This window comes from Dreissena polymorpha, chromosome 2, assembly GCF_020536995.1.
Source record: "Dreissena polymorpha isolate Duluth1 chromosome 2, UMN_Dpol_1.0, whole genome shotgun sequence".
Taxonomy (NCBI): domain Eukaryota; kingdom Metazoa; phylum Mollusca; class Bivalvia; order Myida; family Dreissenidae; genus Dreissena; species Dreissena polymorpha.
Window position 1 is genome coordinate 34,853,738 of NC_068356.1, and position 20,867 is coordinate 34,874,604.

The window sequence follows — 20,867 nt, forward strand, 5'->3', positions numbered from 1 at the left end:
TAGGGGCTGCACTACGACCGCCTACCTATGCTGGAGGCCAACACTAGGCCAAAGCCACAAGCAAGGGGTCCTCCCATGTTGAGGAACTTCTCACTGGGGGCACACATGGCCACAGTCGAAAGGCCTGGAACACAGCAAGGGTACACGTTTGAATAATGTATCAATGGCAACTGTTGACAGGCCTGAAACATGACACGTGAACTGTCTTGATGTTTATTTATCCGTCATCCACTACCATAACAAAGACTGTGATCATTTATGAAATGAATTTGTTAATTATATAATCACATTTAACATATGTCATGACAAAAAAGAAACTGAAAAATTTCAGTATTACAATAAAGAAAATATTTTTAAGACTTCAATAAGATATTCCTACATTTCTAAATGTTTTTGTATTCAACCATGAATCACAACAGTGCGAAACTTTGGTACTCATTAAGAATAGTGATGATATGATGCTCTTGTGTATTACCCGTGTCAATTATACAGCAATTCACGAATAAAATATGGTGTCTTAACTGTGTTCATTCATAAATATTGGAATGTTGTAAATGATCAAGAATGATATTTTTGTGTGCATAGATCACAAACAAACAAAACCAGGCAGCTATACCTCCAACAACTCCAGCTGTCATCCAGGCTGCTCTCATGAGTATTGCTCCTCCCAGAAAGGTAATTGGAGCCACCACTGCCCCTAGAACTGCTGCGTGGGCCATAAAAGCCAACTGCTTTGCACCAAAACCCTTCTTGTAGGGTATAGACTGGGCAAAAATGTTGGTGCCAATCATCACTGCAAATGTTGCTCCAATGGCCTAAAAAAAATAAATTAAGTTATGTCTATAAAAAAAACCTGTTAAAATCTTATATAAAATGTGTTAAGTGAGTTGTGAAGTTGTTTTAAAAAGATTAGCTGTACAAAGTATTTAGAAGTTACATGTATTTGTTAACAGGTTAAGGGTCAGACAATAAGGCCAGAAAAAAATCTGAAAAATCTTAAGTTATTTTGCTTCCACACCTAAATTGAAGATTATTAAAAAATATATATATAATAAAATGTATATTTTATGAATAAAATTAAACATAAAATTGAACTAGAAATGGCGCGGCAGAGGCCGACGCGTATCCCCACGCCGCATGTTTGACCCAAGGGCGCCCCAGGGTTGATCATGGGGCCATGCATAGTTGAGATTGACTGTATTGTCATAAGAGAAGTTCAGTATCAATTAGAAGTGAATGGGTGTAAAAATAAAGAAGTTATAGTAAAAGGCAATTTTGGGAGGGTGTGGCCTATGTGGGCGGGGTGCCCCAGGGTTGGTAATGGGGCCATGCATAGTTGAGATTGACCGTATTGTCATAAGAGAGGTTCAGTATCAATTTGAAGTGAATCAGTGTATTAATGAAGAAATTATAGTAAAAGGCAATTTTGGGCGGGTGTGGTCTATGTGGGCGTGGCGCCCCAGGGTTGGCAACGGGGCCATGCATAGTTGAGTTTGACCGTTTTGTCATAAGAGAGGTTCAGTATCAATTTGAAGTGAATCAGTGTAGAAATGAAGAAGTTAATGTAAAATAACCTAAATTTTTTTTATAGTAAATGGATTTTTTTGGTGGGTGTGGCCTATGTGGGCGGGCGCCCCAGGGTTGGGATTGGGGCCATGCATAGTTGAGATTGACCCTAATGTCATAACAAAAGTTCAGTATCAATTTGAAGTGAATCCGTGTAGAAATGAAAAAATTATAGTAAATGGAAATTTTTGGTGGGTGTGGCCTATGTGGGCGGGGCGCCCCAGGGTTGGGAATGGGGCCATGCATGGTTGAGATTGACCGTATTGTCATAGGTGAGGTCCAGTATCAATTTGAAGTGAATCGGTGTAGAAATAAAGAAGTAAATGTAAAATAACCTAAAAAAATGAGTGATAATTTCTGACGCGGCCCCACCCCAACCCCTATAACTTTTGACCCAGGGGTCAGATCAAAATTCCAAATAGTGCACCGTCGCACATATGCTCATAGCTACCATGTGTGTAAATTTCAAGGTTCTAGTGCTTTTAGTGTAGGAGGAGATAGTGGCCAGGACGGACGGACAGACGGACAGACGGACGGACGGACGGCGGAGATCACCACAATATCCCCACCTTTTTTTCAAAAAGCGTGGGGATAATGAAACAAGAACAACTCGATATAAATAGTTAATATTAGATAACTAAATTTAATCAGCATTCAGATTTCTGTAGTTTAAAAGATAAGGCCTGATTTATTATGCACTATGTCTGTCAGTTAAAGGTCAATAATGCTTGCAATTATTTAATGAGCTGAACCAAGCATATGTTTTGCCATTGGCCCTTAGTGTGGCCTTGACCTTTCACCAAAGCATAATGAACGATGGAGTTACAGTTAGAAATCGCTCTTGCCAATTCTAACCTTTAACCTTAACGTGTGACCTTGAATTTTGATGTAGGGAGATAGTTGTTACACATGATATGCAGTCTCTACATTGTGAACATTTGTGGTAAACAATTTTAGAGCAGGATTAATGATGAACATCAAGTTATTACAAACTGTTTTATGTCCTGGATCACCTTTAATATTCAAGGGGGACATTAGCCTTTAAAGAGGGATTTTACACGTCACAAGGTGTCTCCTCATAGTGGCCATTAGTGGTCAGTTGTTTAAATTGTATGTTTATGAAAAACAAACATTACACTCCAGACAAGCTGTTTAATGGCCTAACTTTACAAACCATAATATGTCTCCTCATAGTGGTCATTTGAGGTAAGTTATTTCAAAATTAAACAAGTTACAGTCCCAACAAGCTCTTTTACGGCAAATTCTGACCATTGACCTATAAGCAAGACATTGACTATTGAGGTACAGAGACGGATCTACAAGTGAAAAGCCATCCGATCATAGTGCATATTGTGGTTATTTTAAAATTGCACAATGAAAGACAAAGTCCGTTAATATACGGACAAGCTTGGCTAAACACACGCACATACACTTACCCATCCTGATTGCTAAATAACGCATAATATACTATTTTCATACTGTAATATTCTGTGCAAATAAAACACCCAACATTCTGACTGAAAATTGATTGTGATAAAAACATTATTTTGTATTTTAACAGCAATTAGAAAAGGATAATTTTGATGGATCATATAAACGACACAAATCAAGAACTACATATACTGGCATTCTAAAGAATATCCATGGCAGTGTACCCTGAGGCTTCTATTTCAATAGTGAGCAAACAATCAACACATACAAGCAGCGAGTTCTTGGTCATGAGTCTCATGAGGGCCTGGTTCTTGCTGGCAGCAACAGCCGTGGCTGCTGTAATGCCGATTCCAGAGGCGAAATACATGTATGTGCTGCGAACACGCTCCTTCACAAACTCTGGCCACAATCTGGAAAATAATAGGTCTATGTTTGTGATTCTTGCTAGGAAATAAGCAGACAACATATTGGCAACTGTGTGTGTCATGAAAGAATTGTAAATCACATAAATATTATATTTAAAATTAATAATAACAAGAGATTGCCAAGCAATATAGTCCTCTACCGGTGAAACTCTACCAGTGTCTGTATTTTATTTTATTTGTTGCCATAGCAACCAGAATTCTTGACGTAGGAACAAAATGAAATGACGTGCATACTAGTAATCTCCATATTGCCATCCAGGGGTTCTGAAATATGCTGTCTGAGTTGTCCGAGTCGTCAATTTACCCTTCTGGGCAAGCAGTTTTTGAAAGCTGGCTTGTCCGGGGACAAGTGAAATTTCCGTGGTAAAATTTGTTTCGAGAACGAAACTTCAATATTTTTCAAAAATAAAAAACGAAGTTTATATAAATAGCTTATGATTATTCTGCGGACTAGCACACTTTTTTAACTGGAGGTATGTTATTTTCCGATAATAATTATTTAATGTGGTAAACCAGTCCACAAGTATATATAGCAACAGCCAATCACGCATAAGAAAACAATTTTAATCAGGGACCTATGTCCCTGTTTTAATAGAGAAACCAGCACACGTGTATAGCAACAGCCGATCACGCATAAGAATTTTAAGATAACACTTTTCGTACATTGCAAATGGCCGCATACATGTTCTAACGACCTGCATTCGATTTTTATATAATAAAACCACTTCAACGTCTGGCCATGTTGCTAATCAGACCAATGATAAAATCGGTTCGGCGTCGGAAAAGAAGAGAAAAGCCAAGTATGAATATGATAAACACACGACGCCAAGCGGAAACAAGAATTTTTTGAGTCTTGGCTAATTGATTTTCCTTGGCTTGAAACGTTGCCGATTTGTGTAAATGTAAACTTCGTAAGGAGTTTCCTTTATTAGCGGATAATTATATACTTATAATTAACGGAGATTATTTTATTTCAAGTGAATTGTCTAGTCATGTTGAGATTATTAAATATCCGAGATGGTATCATGTTAGTCGAACTTGTTGACGCTCTCAAATATTAAGCTACTTTTTATATTGGTAATATTTGGAGTTCCAAAGAATTTAGCCCACATAAAAAGTATCTCTAAATTCTTTGCGCGTCTTATAAATAAGACTAGTATCATGTGTGACTTAAACGTGATCTTATTATATGCACATCTTGCTTTTATTTTTTGTTCAATTTTCTAGTTAACTATATTTATAATTTAAAATAGAAGTTAACAAAAGTGTATTCTTGTATTATTTGCTTAATTAGTAATGGCCTTTTCCTTTATCTATCTTAAAAGTACGGACAAGTACTTCTTTGGTACGGACAAGTGAATTTGTGGGTCCAACTTGTCCGCGGACAATTAGACTCTTAAAATATTTCAGAACCCCTGCCATCTATCCATGTTTCAAGTTTCATGAAAAAATATAAAGAAATTTTAAAGTTTTCGCAGGATCCAGAAAAGTGTGACAGGCAGACGGACTGACAGACAGACCGGTACGGGACAATTAATAACAAGAGCACCGCCTTGCGGGCACAGACCACTCATCTATTTTTCTTTTTAAAGGTGAAGGGACCTATCTCAATTTCAATCAAAAAGGAAGGAAGGGTGGAGTGGAGGGGGGTGTATATTGTGGGTGTGTGGTCATTTTTTACATTTTCTTCCAAAAATGCAAAAAAAGCAATTTTTTTTTGGGCAGGGGGAAGGGGGATTCTTGGGTGGGATGGTTGGACAATATTTCAAAAATAAAATAATACAAAAAAAAATTGTGTTTTTTAACCAAGTTTAAAAAAAAAAATTGGGGGGGTGGGGGGTATAGTGTTAGGGTGTAGTGGTCATTTATTAGATGATCTTTAAAAGAAAAAAAAATGGGGGTGGGGGGGCAGGGATTCGGGGTGGGGGGGCTTGGGGGATGGTTTGGGTGGAGTCTATTGTGGTATGTCAGGTAAGAGTTGTTTTGTCAAAGCATCAATCAAATCTAATCCTAAATAAAGAAGTTATGGCAATTTTAGCAAAATTTAATAATTTGACCTTGAGAGTCAAGGTCATTCAAAGGTCAAGGTAAAATTCAACTTACCAGGTACAGTACCCTCATTTTAGCATGAAAGTATTTGAAGTTTGAAAGCAATAGCCTTGATACTTAAGACGTAAAGTGGATCTAAACACAAAATTTAACCATATTTTCAAAGTCAAAAAAGGGCCATAATTCCGTCAATATGACAACCAGAGTTATGCAACTTGTCCTTTACTGTCCCCTTATGATAGTTTGCGAGTGTTCCAAGTATGAAAGCAATATCTATGATACTTTAGGGGTAAAGTGGACCAAACACAAAACTTAACCAAATTTTCAATTTTTTTAGTATAAAGGGCCCATAATTCCGTCAAAATGCCAGTCAGAGTTACATAACTTGCCTGCACAGTCCCCTTATGATAGTTAGTAAGTGTTGCAAGTATGAAAGCAATAGCTTTGATACTTTAGGAATAAAGTGGACCTAAACAAAAAACTTAACCAAATTTTCAATTTTCTAAGTATAAAAAGGGCACATAATTCTGTCAAAATGCCAGTCAGAGTTACATAACTTTGCCTGCACAGTCCCCTTATGATAGTTAGTAAGTGTTGCAAGTATGAAAGCAATAGCTTTGATACTTAAGGAATAAAATGTACCTAAACACAAAACTTAAACAAAACTTGCAATTTTCTTAGTATAAAAAGGGCACATAATTCTGTCAAAATGCCAGTCAGAGTTACATAACTTTGCCTGCAAAGTCCCCTCATGATAGTAAGTGTTGCAAGTATGACAGTTATAGCTTTGATACTTAAGGAATAAAATGGACCTAAACACAAAACTTAACCAAACTTTTCAATTTTCTTAGTATAAAAAGGGCACATAATTCTGTCAAAAGCACGCCAGAGTTATCTCACTTTGCCTTCCCAGTCCCCTCATGATAGTTAGTAATCGTACCAAGTTTGAATGCAATAGCATTGATACTTTATGAGAAAAGTGGACCTAAACGCAAAACTTAACCGGACGCCGACGCCAAGGTGATGACAATAGCTTATTTTATTTTTTTAAAATAGATGAGCTAATAATAAAAATTAATAATAATTCCAAGATATAATTTATGATATGTTTTTCTTATGCAGAAAATTTACATGAATAGAATTTTACAAACTGATATACATCGTAGAGTTCTGAAATATTATCAAATGTTACTACAGGTTATTAAAGTGTCGTGTGTATAAGTCTTAATAACTCTTCAATTTGAGTCATATTCACATATCAACAATGATGCATTTTGTGCACGGCATAACAAAACCAGAGGGTTTTTGGATATTTGTACATTAAAAAAACAAACACATTTGATTCCTTGAACTTGTTGTTTAGTTCTCACCTGGAATTCTCAATGACGCCAGGTTCATTTGCCATGCCGAGGCCATAGTAACACAGTGCACCAAGACCCACACCTGATGCTGCAGCCAGAAAACCACGACCTCCTGATATAGCTGAAACAATATTGCAAACCTCAAACTATGATCATGAAATACCGAAATTGTATAAATATGGATAACTTAAGCCAATACTAAAGATTACCTTATTTGGAGAACGATAACTGAATACAAATACCTTGGCTGAATCTTATATAAAACTAAACCAAAACATAAACCTGTTTGGATATCTTTTTTTTAAACAATTGCTAACCAAAAAATGGAAGATAAGAAAAAGTTATCTGCTAGATAAGAGTTTTCCATATTTATAAAATTGGCCTTGATCATGTACAGGTCTTACCTCTGATTCCCCAGTAAACTTTTTTTAAGTCAACCTCTTTTAAATGATAATGTTGAATTACATTTTATATAATCATCTGATACTTGAAACAACTTCAGAAGCCTTTTCAAGTCTTTAACTGTTTAAGGCACTGTATCGTTCCACACAATTCACTGCAGTTCCAATTTAAACTGTCAACAAAAACAGAGGTATCATAAACATACCTCCCTGTCCAGTAATAGTAGGTGAAGCAACTGCATCTTTCACGGTGGCTCTTTTGGCAAACCTGGACCCTGTGTTCTGGGAGTATTGGTGAACACGGACAACATTAGGACCCTTTAGGTACACGGGCGAGCGACGAACGCAGCCCACGAGCGCCGTCACTGGAAGTCTGGTAGTCATACGTACAGCAAGCATTGTTGTTTACTTAATGGTTTCTGTGACATAAAAATTTACAAAATTCACCATCAAATATATATATATATATATATACATATATATATGATAAAGTTTTCACCCGCACTTCCCAACATCGGCCGTATCATCCGTAGACACCTACACACGCTGCACACGTCTGATAGAATGAAGGAAGTGTTCTCTGAGCCCCCATTAGTAGACGGGATTGCAACCTGCAAGACATCCTAGTGCACAAAAAACACAATAGGATGTTCTTCCGAAAACCCAATATGCGCGGGCCCTGTGGGGCGCAGAGATGCGCCATTTGGCCATACATGATGAAGGCGGAATATTTCACAGATCCCAGCGGCAGGAAGTACAGCATCAGAAACAATGTTTCAACGCGCACGCTTTCCATGCCATTTCTGGGCGTAATTTAGTTATTTACTCTTGGAATCCAATAACGATCACTTAAATTAGGTAATCTGTTGAATGAAATGTGTGTATGCAAATGAAATAACATGTGACATATGCTTAGCATGTGAAACACGTATATTTACACCGAAAAATGTGTTATTGAAGAAAATACCCCTATGTTGAATAGAGCTGCAATGATTCGATCCGATTCATCGAAAATCGATTCGAAATGCTTCGATTCGATTACGATACCAAACCTACCAAATTCGATTCGATTCTTTAACATATATACATACATATATATATATATATATATGTATATATATATATATATATATATACAAAGGTATGTAAAGCGCGCTGTATTCTGACTATTGATGAAGGAAGGTGTAGGTTTTATCTTTAACTGTAATTACGACGCGCGCGATTGGTTGCTTATTACTTAAGTCATCCAATCAATAAGCCCGTTACGGTCTACTTTCGGAAAAAGCGTCAAAATGGCTGAATAAGTTGTTGCCGACAAATTAAAATTATCAGATGCGCCTAAGAAGCTAAAATCAAAAGTTTGGCAGTATTTTGAGGTTTGGGATGGTAGCCCTACAGTGTAAACTGTGCTTCACGGATGTGGCGTACGCTAAGTCTGGCTCAACCACTAATCTAATGCAATATGTCAAACGCAAACATAACGTTGATTTAGCAAAACTAAGAGGTCACACAAGTTCAACTACTCAAGTCGCCAGCCAGAAAAGTAGTTCTATTTCTGTTGGAGTTTTGTTCAGTTTATTAGAGAATGTGATTTGTCCTACAGGTAACAGGTGATGCTGTCATGGCACAATGGTAGACATATTTATAGCGGTTTTGGGTAAATGTATAATAGTGATAGTACTACCATTCAACTGATTCCAGATACGTTCTTATGATTATTTTTTTTTTTTTTATATTATTGTGTAATCAACACAATTTTCTAGTCAGAAGTTTTAATTATTAAAATTGAGTCCTAATTTGCAATTCTTTTTTATGTGTTTTATTGAAATCACATTTGAACAGAAATGTTAATTTTGAGGCATAAGAGTGAATATATGATAAAACTAGGTTTGAAGATGAATCGAATAAAAAAAATCGGTATCGGAGTGTCTGAAATCGAATCGAGCTGTTGGTGAATCGTTACAGCTCTAATGTTGAACAAGGGACAAAATTGTCACAAAACCAGGTTTTCATTGTGAAAAAAAATCTGATAAAGGGAGACAACTCAAACTGAACTTTTGAAATGAACAAACAAAATTAACCCCCTTTGTAAGTTTGTTTTAAAATAAATCCATTTTAGTCGTGGCGACCTTGACATTGGAGATTTTGACGTGATTCTTTCGTGCGACACACCGTCCCATGATGGTGAACAAATGTGCCAAATGATTTTAAAATCTCATAATGAATGACATAGTTATAGCCCAGACAAGCTCATTTATGGCTATTTTTTACCTTTGAACTCAAAGTGTGACCTTGACCTTGGAGATATTGACGTATTTTTTTCGCGCGACACACCGTCTAATGATGGTTAACAAATGTGCCAAATGATTTTAAAATCTCACAATGAACGACAAAGTTATGGCCCGGACAAGCTTGTTCCGCCCGCCCGCCCAGCCAGCCAGCCCGCCCGCATTCGCCAATCTAATAACCAGTTTTTTCCTTCGGAAAACCTGGTTAAAAATACCCTACAAAATGATATGAACTATTGAAACAGTGCTCTAGCCAGCTTTTCAAAATAGAGGGGAGCTTCCCCAAAAAGGGCACATTTCACGCGTAATTTTGGAAAATAGGGCATTTGGTTATAAATATACTTAAGTATATACTTTGGTTATACTAAATACTTATGAAATGTAAACATAAGTGCATTGGAAGATTTCACCAATTGTATGCTGTTCCTCATTTTGTGTAATGAAATTACAATAAATATCTTACTATCTACATTGGCGCTAAGGAAAACAACTTAGTAGCCAATTTTATAACCGACTTGGGCTAGCATCCGACTACACGCATTAGAGATATGTAGATATCATATTTCTTTCCGGTGTGTGTGTGTGGGGGGGGGGGGGATTTTGATGTTTTTTATCACCTATCATCATTGAACTGCATGTTAATCTTTCAGGTTCCAGTTTCAGCATCAGTGGCCTTGTAGAAGAACAAAGAAAAGATGAAATAAATTCAGGGGTTTCACTGGGTCAAAAAAACGTTCTGACTGTCACCACTTAAGTTCGTTGCTTTAAATAACTTTGAGCCAATGTTTGTGCACAATAATATTAATTAAAAAAAAAATCTATATTGTCTTTATTGACAAATTTAAAGTCTAAACAATGATCAATGTCACCATGAAGTAGCATTTAGTCTGGAGATTAAAATGAAACATTGTTATTGTTAATAACAGGATATATTTATTTTACAACATGTTATTTCAACTAATGTCAACAACGTTGACAATTTTGTTAGGTCGCGAAAATATATGACAATATCAAAATTACATTTGACTTGCAGAGTGATCAATCCGCCTTCCAAACAAGCTCTTTATTTGTTGAAATAACAACTGTCTGCCCCTATTAATGTTAAAATTCATCATGATTGAGGACAGACAGTGTTTTAAAGTTCAGAAATATAGTCCAAACACAAATATGTTCTTCCATGCCGTAATTTCGGACTGAAAGTTAACCGCATATTTGCATTTAAAAAAAGATTAATTTTCAAATTTTAATAGGTATTTTGAATTAAAAATCATTATTTTTGCAAACAAAGCCAAAGAATTCAGAAGTTTAAAAAAATCGATAGTGCTGAGTTTGAATTCATTCGAGTGTGATTGTGCCTAACCAAGCGTGACCGCAGAGATAATCTTTCACAGCATGTTACTATCGTCTGCAACAAAAGGCTAATTAGTGATCTGATAACAAACCATGCCCTTGGGGCTTGTTTGTTCACGATGTGTTGACTTAATACGCCCCCGGCAGTCATCAGGGTCTTCCCCAGGCCATTTAAGCGCCCCTTGCTGGGGCGCTTGAATTTCGAAGTCAGAGTCCCCGGGGCGCTTGAAATTTTCCGATCAGTGTATTTTTCAGTAAAAGAAAGAGGAGATTGTCCAAAAAAATCAAGGTTTCCCTATCAGTGTATCAATATTCCCTGTTTTAAAAGAGCACTCGGTACCTACTTTCACAAGTAATCGCCATAAACACCACATGGGGTAATGGATAACATGTACATGTATATTTCAACATGTCCATTTATAGAACTGATTCACCTTGTTTTTCTGACATTTATTCGACACGTAATGCGCTTTAACAAATTTTTGTTTCGTCCGATAATCGATAGTTAGAAGACTGATGATGGCAACCGGCCGTGATCCTCGTGGACAACGTGAATTTCATGCATAATTCCGTCAAAACATTTATTCGACTCGTAAAATGTGTAAACAAATTATCGTTGAATTTATAACGCAACGGTTAATATTTGTTGAAATCTAAAATGGGAATAATTAAATTTGTAATCCGAAACCCATTATCGTAAGTCGATGTTAACGCGTTTTTAATCCGAAACACACTTCCGAATGTAAATGTTACCGCAACGTTAAATATTTTTGCTTCAAATTAGCAGTGCAAATTTATTTTGTGTCGAATTTTTTCTCAATTAAAAAGAGCGCGAAAATTATGCAGCATGTACAACGTCGCGTCTATTGCATACAAATGTCGTGTATTGAGCGTTTTAACAAGCACACAACAGGTCAGGGGATTGACACATATTCAGAGGCAATATTTCATCAAATCTATAAATAGTCACTTAAAAAATGGCAAGGTTTGTGTTAAAGAAATAACTGAAAGCTTTTATCGTAAATATTTACCAGAAAGAGATTGATAAAAACGGAATAAACGGGATTATCGGGTAATAAATAGAAACATGAAAAATAGTAAGTATACAGTAATAGAGTCGGGTTGAAACGGATGTATTGGGGAATCGTTCGAGTCGGGATTTTACTATCTGTGCGGAAAAGTTTTAAAACAATTAAACAATATTAAAAAAATATATTTTTAAATGACTGGGGGATTTTTTTGAAGAGTCATAGCGCACCAAATGACGTCTTTTGACGCTGTTTTTTTTTAGTTATAACGCACCACAGAACGTGAATTGACATGTTAAATTAAAAAAAAATCAACGTAAGGGGGGGACACCCCTCCCGAACCCACCCCCCTGGCCGCCTCAACAAATTTCTGGGGAAGGCACTGGTCATGTACTGGTAAGATTTATACTGCCTGAAAACAGGAATTTAGAGACCAAAAGGGCATTTGACAGAAAAATAGAGGAGAGCTTTTTAAGGGGGCAAATTTTAGAGGGGCGCAGCACCCCTCAATTTATTGCTAGCTGGAGCACTGTGAAATCCCTAAATTGTCACATGGTGTTTCCTTAAATGAAACAAAAATATAATATAAACATTAGTAAAAGCAATAAGTCATAATCAGAAAATTACATATACTATAGACAAATAAAAGACAGAGTAAAGTCTATTAACTCACTGCTATAAAATGCACATTACATAACAATTCAATGTTCGATTTCAATGTCGAAATAAAAATGAACAGTTGGTGACATTTAGTCCAAATAATAAGACGTAAGCTACCCCGCTTACGTCTAAACGGCTACCGTCGTTTTCCTATAGCAAATTGAGTGTAACTTAAACTTCAGGTTTTCTCGTTAAATCTTTGCTAATGCATAAAATTATCATTAATTAGACATAAATGTAAGCGATTACCTCTTAAATGTGTAAAAATTGTGCTTTTAAACCACTTATGTACATTTTTAAAAATAAACATACACAACACACGAAGTGTGTTTGTCGTTTATAGAATTACATTGAATTATTTTGAACGAAATTATTTTTGAATAGGTTACACATAACCAATTGTTGTTGTACAACAAACCACATCACTTTTTAGCTTTCTGTACTCTTTAATTAAATGAAACCTATATGTGTGTGTTAAAACTACCAGTTGTATCACGGAGTGCATATTGATAGGAGATGAATCGAGTATTTGACCCTTACTGTAGTAAATTCAATCTTATGCAAAAACTATTCATCCGATTTTATTGGTTTATACGTTATCTTGTTGCTTATTAATTCCTCTTTCAAAAAATATACGTTTTAGTATATTCCAGTTGTTATTAATGGATTTATAGCGAGATAAAAACAAGAAATACACATTTTATGTTTTACCAACGCGCGTTTTATCGTGTTGTGGCTATCGATCTTGTACAATTAGCGTACAGCGAAGCGCCGAGGTTATACATTTTGATGTACCCACTCACGTCTTTTGTTGAATTATAGTTTCATTTCTCGGCCGATTTTGACAAATTATATATCATTAGAAAGCTTACGTTACGTAGTAAACAGATATATGAATATATATTAAGTTTTTCTTCTGATTTCGACAGCCCGGCGATTTATTAATTTAACTTAAATAATAAGTTGCAAATATCATACCGTTTTGGATTTTAGAATCTAGATTTACGGTTGACATGTTCGTACTTAATACCAATTTGTAGCGTTCTTCTGATTTCGACAGCCCGGCGAGTTATAAACTTTAACTTTTGCAAATATCATACCGTTTTGGAGTTTTAGAATCTAGATTTACGGTTGACATTTTCGTACTTAATACCAATTTGTAGCGTTGATATTTGGAGTTCAGTTTTAAAAAGTACATCTTGCTTAGGAGAATAGAATTCTGTATACGATAGAAAAACATTGTTTAAAAACGAAAGTAATTAAGGAATGAATGCGGAAGAAAGTAGCGCGCGTTCCTAACGCACTGAACTGATGCTACGGTCTTGGCGATTATGCTTTTGTTTAGAAACCGGCCATTGAATTTCCTTTGCCATGATTATTATATGTTTATGGAATATATTGTAATATTTTGTTCACGAAACATATCAATAAAGCTTATTATAAATAAATCTTAATAAATTAACGATTTCAGCTCTTGTTTATAACACAGAAAGGGTGTTTTTATGATGAAACAGCGTATATAGCGGACCCTCACGATTTGATTCGGCTTTGCATGCATACTTGAAATAAAATGGGTGTCAAAAACATTCATCGTTTGCTGTTAATTATCAACGACGGAATTATGTATAATTATATGAAATGTTATTTACCTTAAATTATCAATTTATTAAAGATTCTTGAAAATCACGGTCGGTGTTACGCGGGTCATTTCGTATTTTGACATCAGGGCATCATGTCCAACTATTCAAAATCAGATTTTTTTCACTGGGACGATGACGGCTTAGATTTAGACAGGCAGACAGATAGTTTATTCAGACTTATACAACAGTACATCTTCTGCAACTCAAATATATAAAGTATTTTTAGACGAATTGTTAGGTGATTACACTTATAGCAGTGATGATTCTGAGAATGTTGCCATGTTTCTTATCCGTGTACCGGTAATCTAGAGTCCGTGGTTTGAGCATTTTTATCGCGGTGTTCAATAAAAGATATCTCAATAATCTTGTTTATTGATAGATCTGTGGTTTTATTGCCCCTGTGTTCAGCACAAACCAATTATCTCGTTATGATCAGATACTGTGCCGACCAATACTAAATAACACTATGGTGTCATACGCCACAGCAGGGACCTATACTTGTGATCATGGAGTCTAAGTGCAAGACTTAAAAAGTATGTTGTTTCGCTTGCGGTTGTTAAAGCCAAAACGGGGCTTCCCAGCTGGCACAGCTGCTGATATTCGGATCTGAATACTTAAACTTATTCAGACCTTATTCTTAACCGTTGCGCGTTTTACGATATCGGATTTTAGGCGGGAATACAACTCAGTGAAACTATTCAATTTCTTATACAACATTAAGCATATTAACAGTTATTGAAATTAACAATATCAGCGACATCTCTTTAAAGACTAAACACCTTTTCAAGTATCGAATTTAACCTGTCAATAAAATATATTAATACCAAAAAAGGTTTCATTTAATATTGTTCACATTAAACCTTTAAATGAAAGTGTCGCTTTAACTATTTTCCGTGTCTTATTAAGCCGCGAATCGTTTGCTAAAACAGTTAACAAAAAGGGCTACACGTTCTAATTCTTAATTAAATACAAAAATAAGTATAACATAATTAATAACGTCCATAAACACACACGGCAAGATCAAAGTTTTAATGGAAAACTAATATGACATTCCACGTAAATTATTATTTTCGTCTAAATCGAATACTATATATAGAGAAACAATGTATTTATAACCGACCAATGAGGTAACATTATGCAACTTTCAATTTACACAGTGCTATATGGCAACAATATGGAATTTGAACAGTGGTAGTGTTTTAAGGTCTGGACTATCATTACTTGTAAGTTTGTATAAACATTTTTCTAATGCAATTAGTAAAATAATGTTTATATTTAATGTTTAATAATTTATTGCATGATTATTTTGTGCTGTTATATGAATCTGATGCCGTTAAAGCTTCCGACATGAATTCATGTCGGAACGATGCTATTGCAAAATAACGTTAAACGATATGAGGTCGATGTAAATCGACCTCATATTTATAGGAGTAGGTGACATTGAGTCGAGGATTGTCTCGTTATTGTCCATCATAATATAAAATCGAAAGATATAGTGAAGAAAAGTACTTACCAACAAAGGGAACAATATTTTTCACTTAGTAATTCTGAAAAAGAAAATGCGTTTCCTATTTATATGCTAGTTGTTTACATAAAATGACGAAATCGTTAAACCGGAAGCTTCTAGAGTTCTACTTTATAAGGTTACATTCTACCAAGTGTAGGTCTTTACAGTGCCTCCCAAATCAACAATCTCCACACAGAGTTGTCGTTCCTTGCTCTCAAATACAACACATTTATTTAATCCAGCTATGCTGGTTCCAGTCAAATCTCTGCGCGGATGTTGCCCAATCAAATCAAAGACAATGTATCAACATTGGATTATTAGCAGAAACAAATAAATGACTGAAATAAATTGCACATACAGGTGAATAAATAATTTATCAATTTATTATCGATTGTGGCCTATTTTTTGTAGAATTAAAATCAAGTATGAAATAATAATATTGATTTGTCAAAATAATGTAGGAGTGAAAGTCCGGATTGTCAAAATAATGTAGGAGCGACTGTCCGGGTAGTCAAAATGATGTAGGTGCAATTGTTTGGGTTGTCAAAATAATGTAGGAGCGACTATCCGGGTTGTTAAAACAACGTAGGAGCGAACGTCCGCCTTGTCAAAATTAGCGTAGGAGCGACTGTCCGTGGGAGCGATTGTCCGGGATTCCTTTCATCCATATGACGACTTCTTGGCAGGGGACTAAGTACCTCTCTACTAGATAATTTATGCTACATACATTGGCGTCCGTTCATGGGGGTAAATGGGTCATCTGACCCGCTGGAAAATCGGTGAGCGGATAAGCTAGTAGAATATGAAGAAAAAAAACGTGATAACTTTTAATTTCTGAATTGAACATTGTCGGTCAGAATGACCAGGTTAGTTTCACACTAACATCAACTCATGGAGCGGTTATTGCACATTCTACCACGGCACGTGACTTGTTTTCTATATACAAAGAAGGAAAACTACTGTTGGTTATTACCCCGATTTACCAACGGTTGTTTAAAGTGACGTCACTTTGATTGTCCGCGCACTGTTTATGAATGAAGACGGCGTCATTTGATTTTATTTGTTGTGGTGACGTCACGTTTTCGCGGAAAAGTGGAGAACGTTCGGTTAATATAATTCTTATTTATAAACTTCAAATCGCGGATGACTTATTAATGAAATCGTGTTAGAATAGAAATAATCGACGGGTAACCATTGGTTGTTGCGGTAATAACCAACGGTATGTCTTTCCGATGCTTGTTATCAAACCACTCGGGCTACGCCCTCGTGGTTTAAATCCTACGCATCGGAACTCCATACCGTTGGTTATTACCGCAATAACCAACGGTTACCCGTCGATTATTTCTTAATTCTACCACAGTCGCACACGCATGCACATTAGAATGAGAAGGGAGCTTACCGTGGATTATTACCCCGATATACCAACGGTTGTAAGTATGACGTCACTTTGATTGTCCAAGCACTGTTTATGAATGAAGACGACGTCATTTGATCTTCATTGTTGTGGTGACGTCATGTTTTCGCGGAAAAGTGGAGGACGTTTCGGTTAATATAATTCTGATTTATAACCTTTAAATCTCGGATAACTTATTAATGAAAATGTGTTAGAATCGAAATAATCGACGGGTAACCGTTGGGTATGTCGTTCCGATGCTTGTTATCACACCACTCGGGCTACGCCCTCGTGGTTTAATTCCTACGCATCGGAACTACATACCGTTGGTTATTACCGCAATAACCAACGGTTATATACCCGTCGATTATTTCTTAAATTTATTTACTTTAAAGCATTGTTTTAATAATGATTCATTTGTGCGAAATCGAGGGAGAATTAAATCAATTTACATTTATTCAGTCCCTGAATAGGAAGTGAACGCGACGTGGGTCTCTGCCAAAATGGTCGATGGCTTTTAGTATTTCCGCATTACCACACTAGCCGGACTACTTCGATCCATTTAATGACGTCACATTACGCGCACCGAAAATAGAAATATTTTATATTACGAAATATATTACGTAGTACATCATGTGACGTCATTTTTGTGACGAAACACAATGGTTTTATTAAATCTCTGGAATTTAAGGACATGTCGGACGTGGTGTTTTTTTAACAGTAAACTAATTGTTAAAAGCATAGAACAATTTCAAAATGTATTTATGAGTGTGTGTTTATGATGCATAAATGTATATTTCGATAGGAATACAATAAAATAGTGTGGTTTAAACTAAGTTTCGATAAAGACATGGAAGATAGAAGTGGAAGTGCATATCGTTTAACGTTTTTGTTATAAACATCGGAGTAAAATTTAAAGTTGTCAACTTAATTGTTATAAACATTGGATTAACGATGGATGGCATTAAGGTAAGCGTGTCGGAAATCTGTGTTTTTTCCGGTTCGAATGTTTACACGTTAATTGACATAAACTGTATTCATACGCGTCTTAAATAAACTATGGCATACCGTTTAAGTCATTGTTTTGTCAGTTTTGTTAATGTAAAAAAAATAGAATTGTTAACTGTTTTCGTAAGTTGTTGTATATAATAAAAGGAATATTACGCTAGTCAATTGTTCCAAGAGTTTGTTTTACTCTTGTGGCTTGTGCTATTTCACATCGCACTCGAGGCTCCGCCTCTCGTGTGATACGTCATCACACAAGCCACTCGAGTGATATAAACTCTTGGAACAATTGACTTGCGTATTATTCCGTATATATTATCTGACCTCATTCGCAAAATGTTCTTCGCTCCCGGTGGCAAGGGGGGGGGGGGGCGGCCCACCATTGACCCCCATAGGATAATTCATGCGGACGCCCATGACTACATATGTTTATGTTGGCTACATGTTCATATCATGTTTTACGTTACGTTATTGGTAAAATTTATCAATGAATACATAGTTTGAATAATATTTTAATACTTTTTATTACGGTATGTACATAATACAGAATAAAAATATATGTTGTATACAGTCAAGTGCCATGTTTGTCTATACTGGTATAGCTATATGAAACAAAAACAATATTAAAGCATCTTTAATAATCATCAAGTATATCACAGATATAGCAGTAATACACTATCTAAACATGGTTGTTATATTCTAAGTGTAATTTTAGTTCTCACACATAATTTATTATAACTTATCTTCCTAATTATGGTATTAGCGATTTGCAGAATAAGCACGACGAAGATTTACAAATAAGTCATGTCCGTAATAGCACAACTAAATTTATAAGGCATGTAACTTAAAAAAGGTACTTTCTATCACATTGTTGAGATCCTTGTTACTGCAAAATGTGTTAAATACCATATTATTATAATAGTGGGTAGATCATATTAGTTAGATATGCAAATGTGCACCCAAATCACTTAATTTACTGTGAAAAATGATTTATGAAAGATGTGTTTTTCTTTTTTGATCTGCAAACTTAGTTCGACATTGCTGCTGGCTCAACGTGACTCCGCGTAATTACGACGCTGTTTTTGTAAACATTAATTGTTTCGTTTTTAATAGGTACTGTTTAAAAATAATTTTAAAGATAATGTAAAAATATATAACCGAAAAAAAAAGTGATTTAAACTAAAATTACTCTGAAAATATTTATAATTAAACTCAGCAAGATTTAGGGTAGAAGCAAAAGGTTTTTTTAAGTATCTGGTTTAGTCTAAAACTTAAGTGTTTTTAAAATATCGATATTTTTTTATTCAAAAATCGATTTCAAGCTAAAACGAAAATCTTTAGCCGGAAATTCCATTTGTGAATTTTGTCATTTTAAAGAAACAAGTACAGAAGACATTCATTAGCGAAAATGCGCAAAATGTCAGAACATGGAAGAGTTTTTTTAATTGAAAAGTGCATATCTGCCTTTGCCTATTACTGTATTTTTATTTTAATATTTAGATACCATTTTACTGGTAAAATCAAAGTATACAGTCTGAAACAACTGTGTTTGTGTTGTTCTCAATATTTACATAACTGATTTCTTGCTTTATTTTATTTTAATGGAATCGAAATTTTCGATAAAAATGTTCAACATGACACATATGGAGTCTTACGTAAACTTAAATATTTCCAATAATGCTCGCTACATTCAATATACGTATTTTTATATATTTATTAATATTTCACTATTAAGTTTAGATTTAATATAAACATTTATAACACGAACAAAATAAGTGATGTGAAGATAATGGTCTTGAAAAAAACCCATCTGCAATCGAGGCACGATCCTCCTCAGTGGGAGACGATGTCCCAAGAGTGGAATAAAAGGGTTAATAGGTATGTCTGTGACACCACATGTCTGCACATGTGTTGATGCCGGTATTTAGATAAAATGCCATGCGTCTGCTTCCAATAAGATGTACAATGACAACCAAGGCCTAATTCATGCTGAGTTTTATGACTCTTAAAGATGCAGATGAACATTGTTTCTATTAATCACCAAATAACGGATAAAAATCATTATTTAAAAAATTAATAAAAAAACGCTTCACTTCCTTTAATTGTTAAAAGACCTACACACACATAAAGGTCCCTGAATCGTTCTTCAGTACCGTTAAGGTGGCGCATGCGAGTATTCAGGGGCGGTAATCCGGTAGTTATCGATTTCTGGGATCGTCCATATCAACGACATCGAACGATTTTATACAGAACACGCACACATTCGAACACGTCACTCTGTCCGATATCAACAACATTTAACCTGAACTTAACAGGCGTTTTGTCAGCAATATGTTGCGCCTCAAAATCTACCCGGAGTAGAATCAAAGTGATGAAATGATGATCATGCATTTCTCAAACAATAATAAGCATGCATGTTATTTCCATGAGCAACATAATCCTTTTTTAAAGGTCACATTGTGCATGGAAAAACCATAGTGTCTACAGGCTGCACGAAGACGCTGCTTACATCCAGTCGTTAAAAATACAACCTGTTTTGTAACACGTTCAGCAATTTTTGTCATCGTCTTCACCATAAACGCATCATTTTGCTGTGAATTTTAGCATTAAATTTATAATTTAATTGTGTTACTTTGGTATAACATTGTGCGAGGATTGAAACAATATGTAAAAAGTTCACTAATGTGCGATTATTATAATCGCTGTTAAACGTTTCACTGACATATGGACATCATTTAAATGGGATTTATTTAAAGGGACATG

General features: G+C 35.4%; 1 protein-coding gene across 4 annotated transcripts in view; it reads right to left on the bottom strand.

Moving 5' to 3' along the window:
* Positions 1-20,867, bottom strand: part of LOC127866580 (growth hormone-inducible transmembrane protein-like) — a 96,892-nt gene that overhangs the window by 7,926 nt on the left and 68,099 nt on the right. The window contains exons 1-7 of one of the 4 annotated variants that reach the window (XM_052407211.1): positions 15,791-15,880; positions 15,713-15,759; positions 7,440-7,652; positions 6,842-6,953; positions 3,266-3,407; positions 617-815; positions 26-124 (exon numbers count right to left, since the gene is read on the bottom strand). In XM_052407211.1, coding sequence (XP_052263171.1) covers positions 26-124; positions 617-815; positions 3,266-3,407; positions 6,842-6,953; positions 7,440-7,632 — 745 coding nt within the window. In that variant the 5' untranslated portion in view covers positions 7,633-7,652; positions 15,713-15,759; positions 15,791-15,880. Of the gene's footprint in view, positions 1-25; positions 125-616; positions 816-3,265; positions 3,408-6,841; positions 6,954-7,439; positions 7,653-12,572; positions 12,594-15,712; positions 15,881-20,867 lie in introns of those variants that run through there. The other 3 variants (XM_052407212.1, XM_052407210.1, XM_052407213.1) reach the window with 3 other exon arrangements.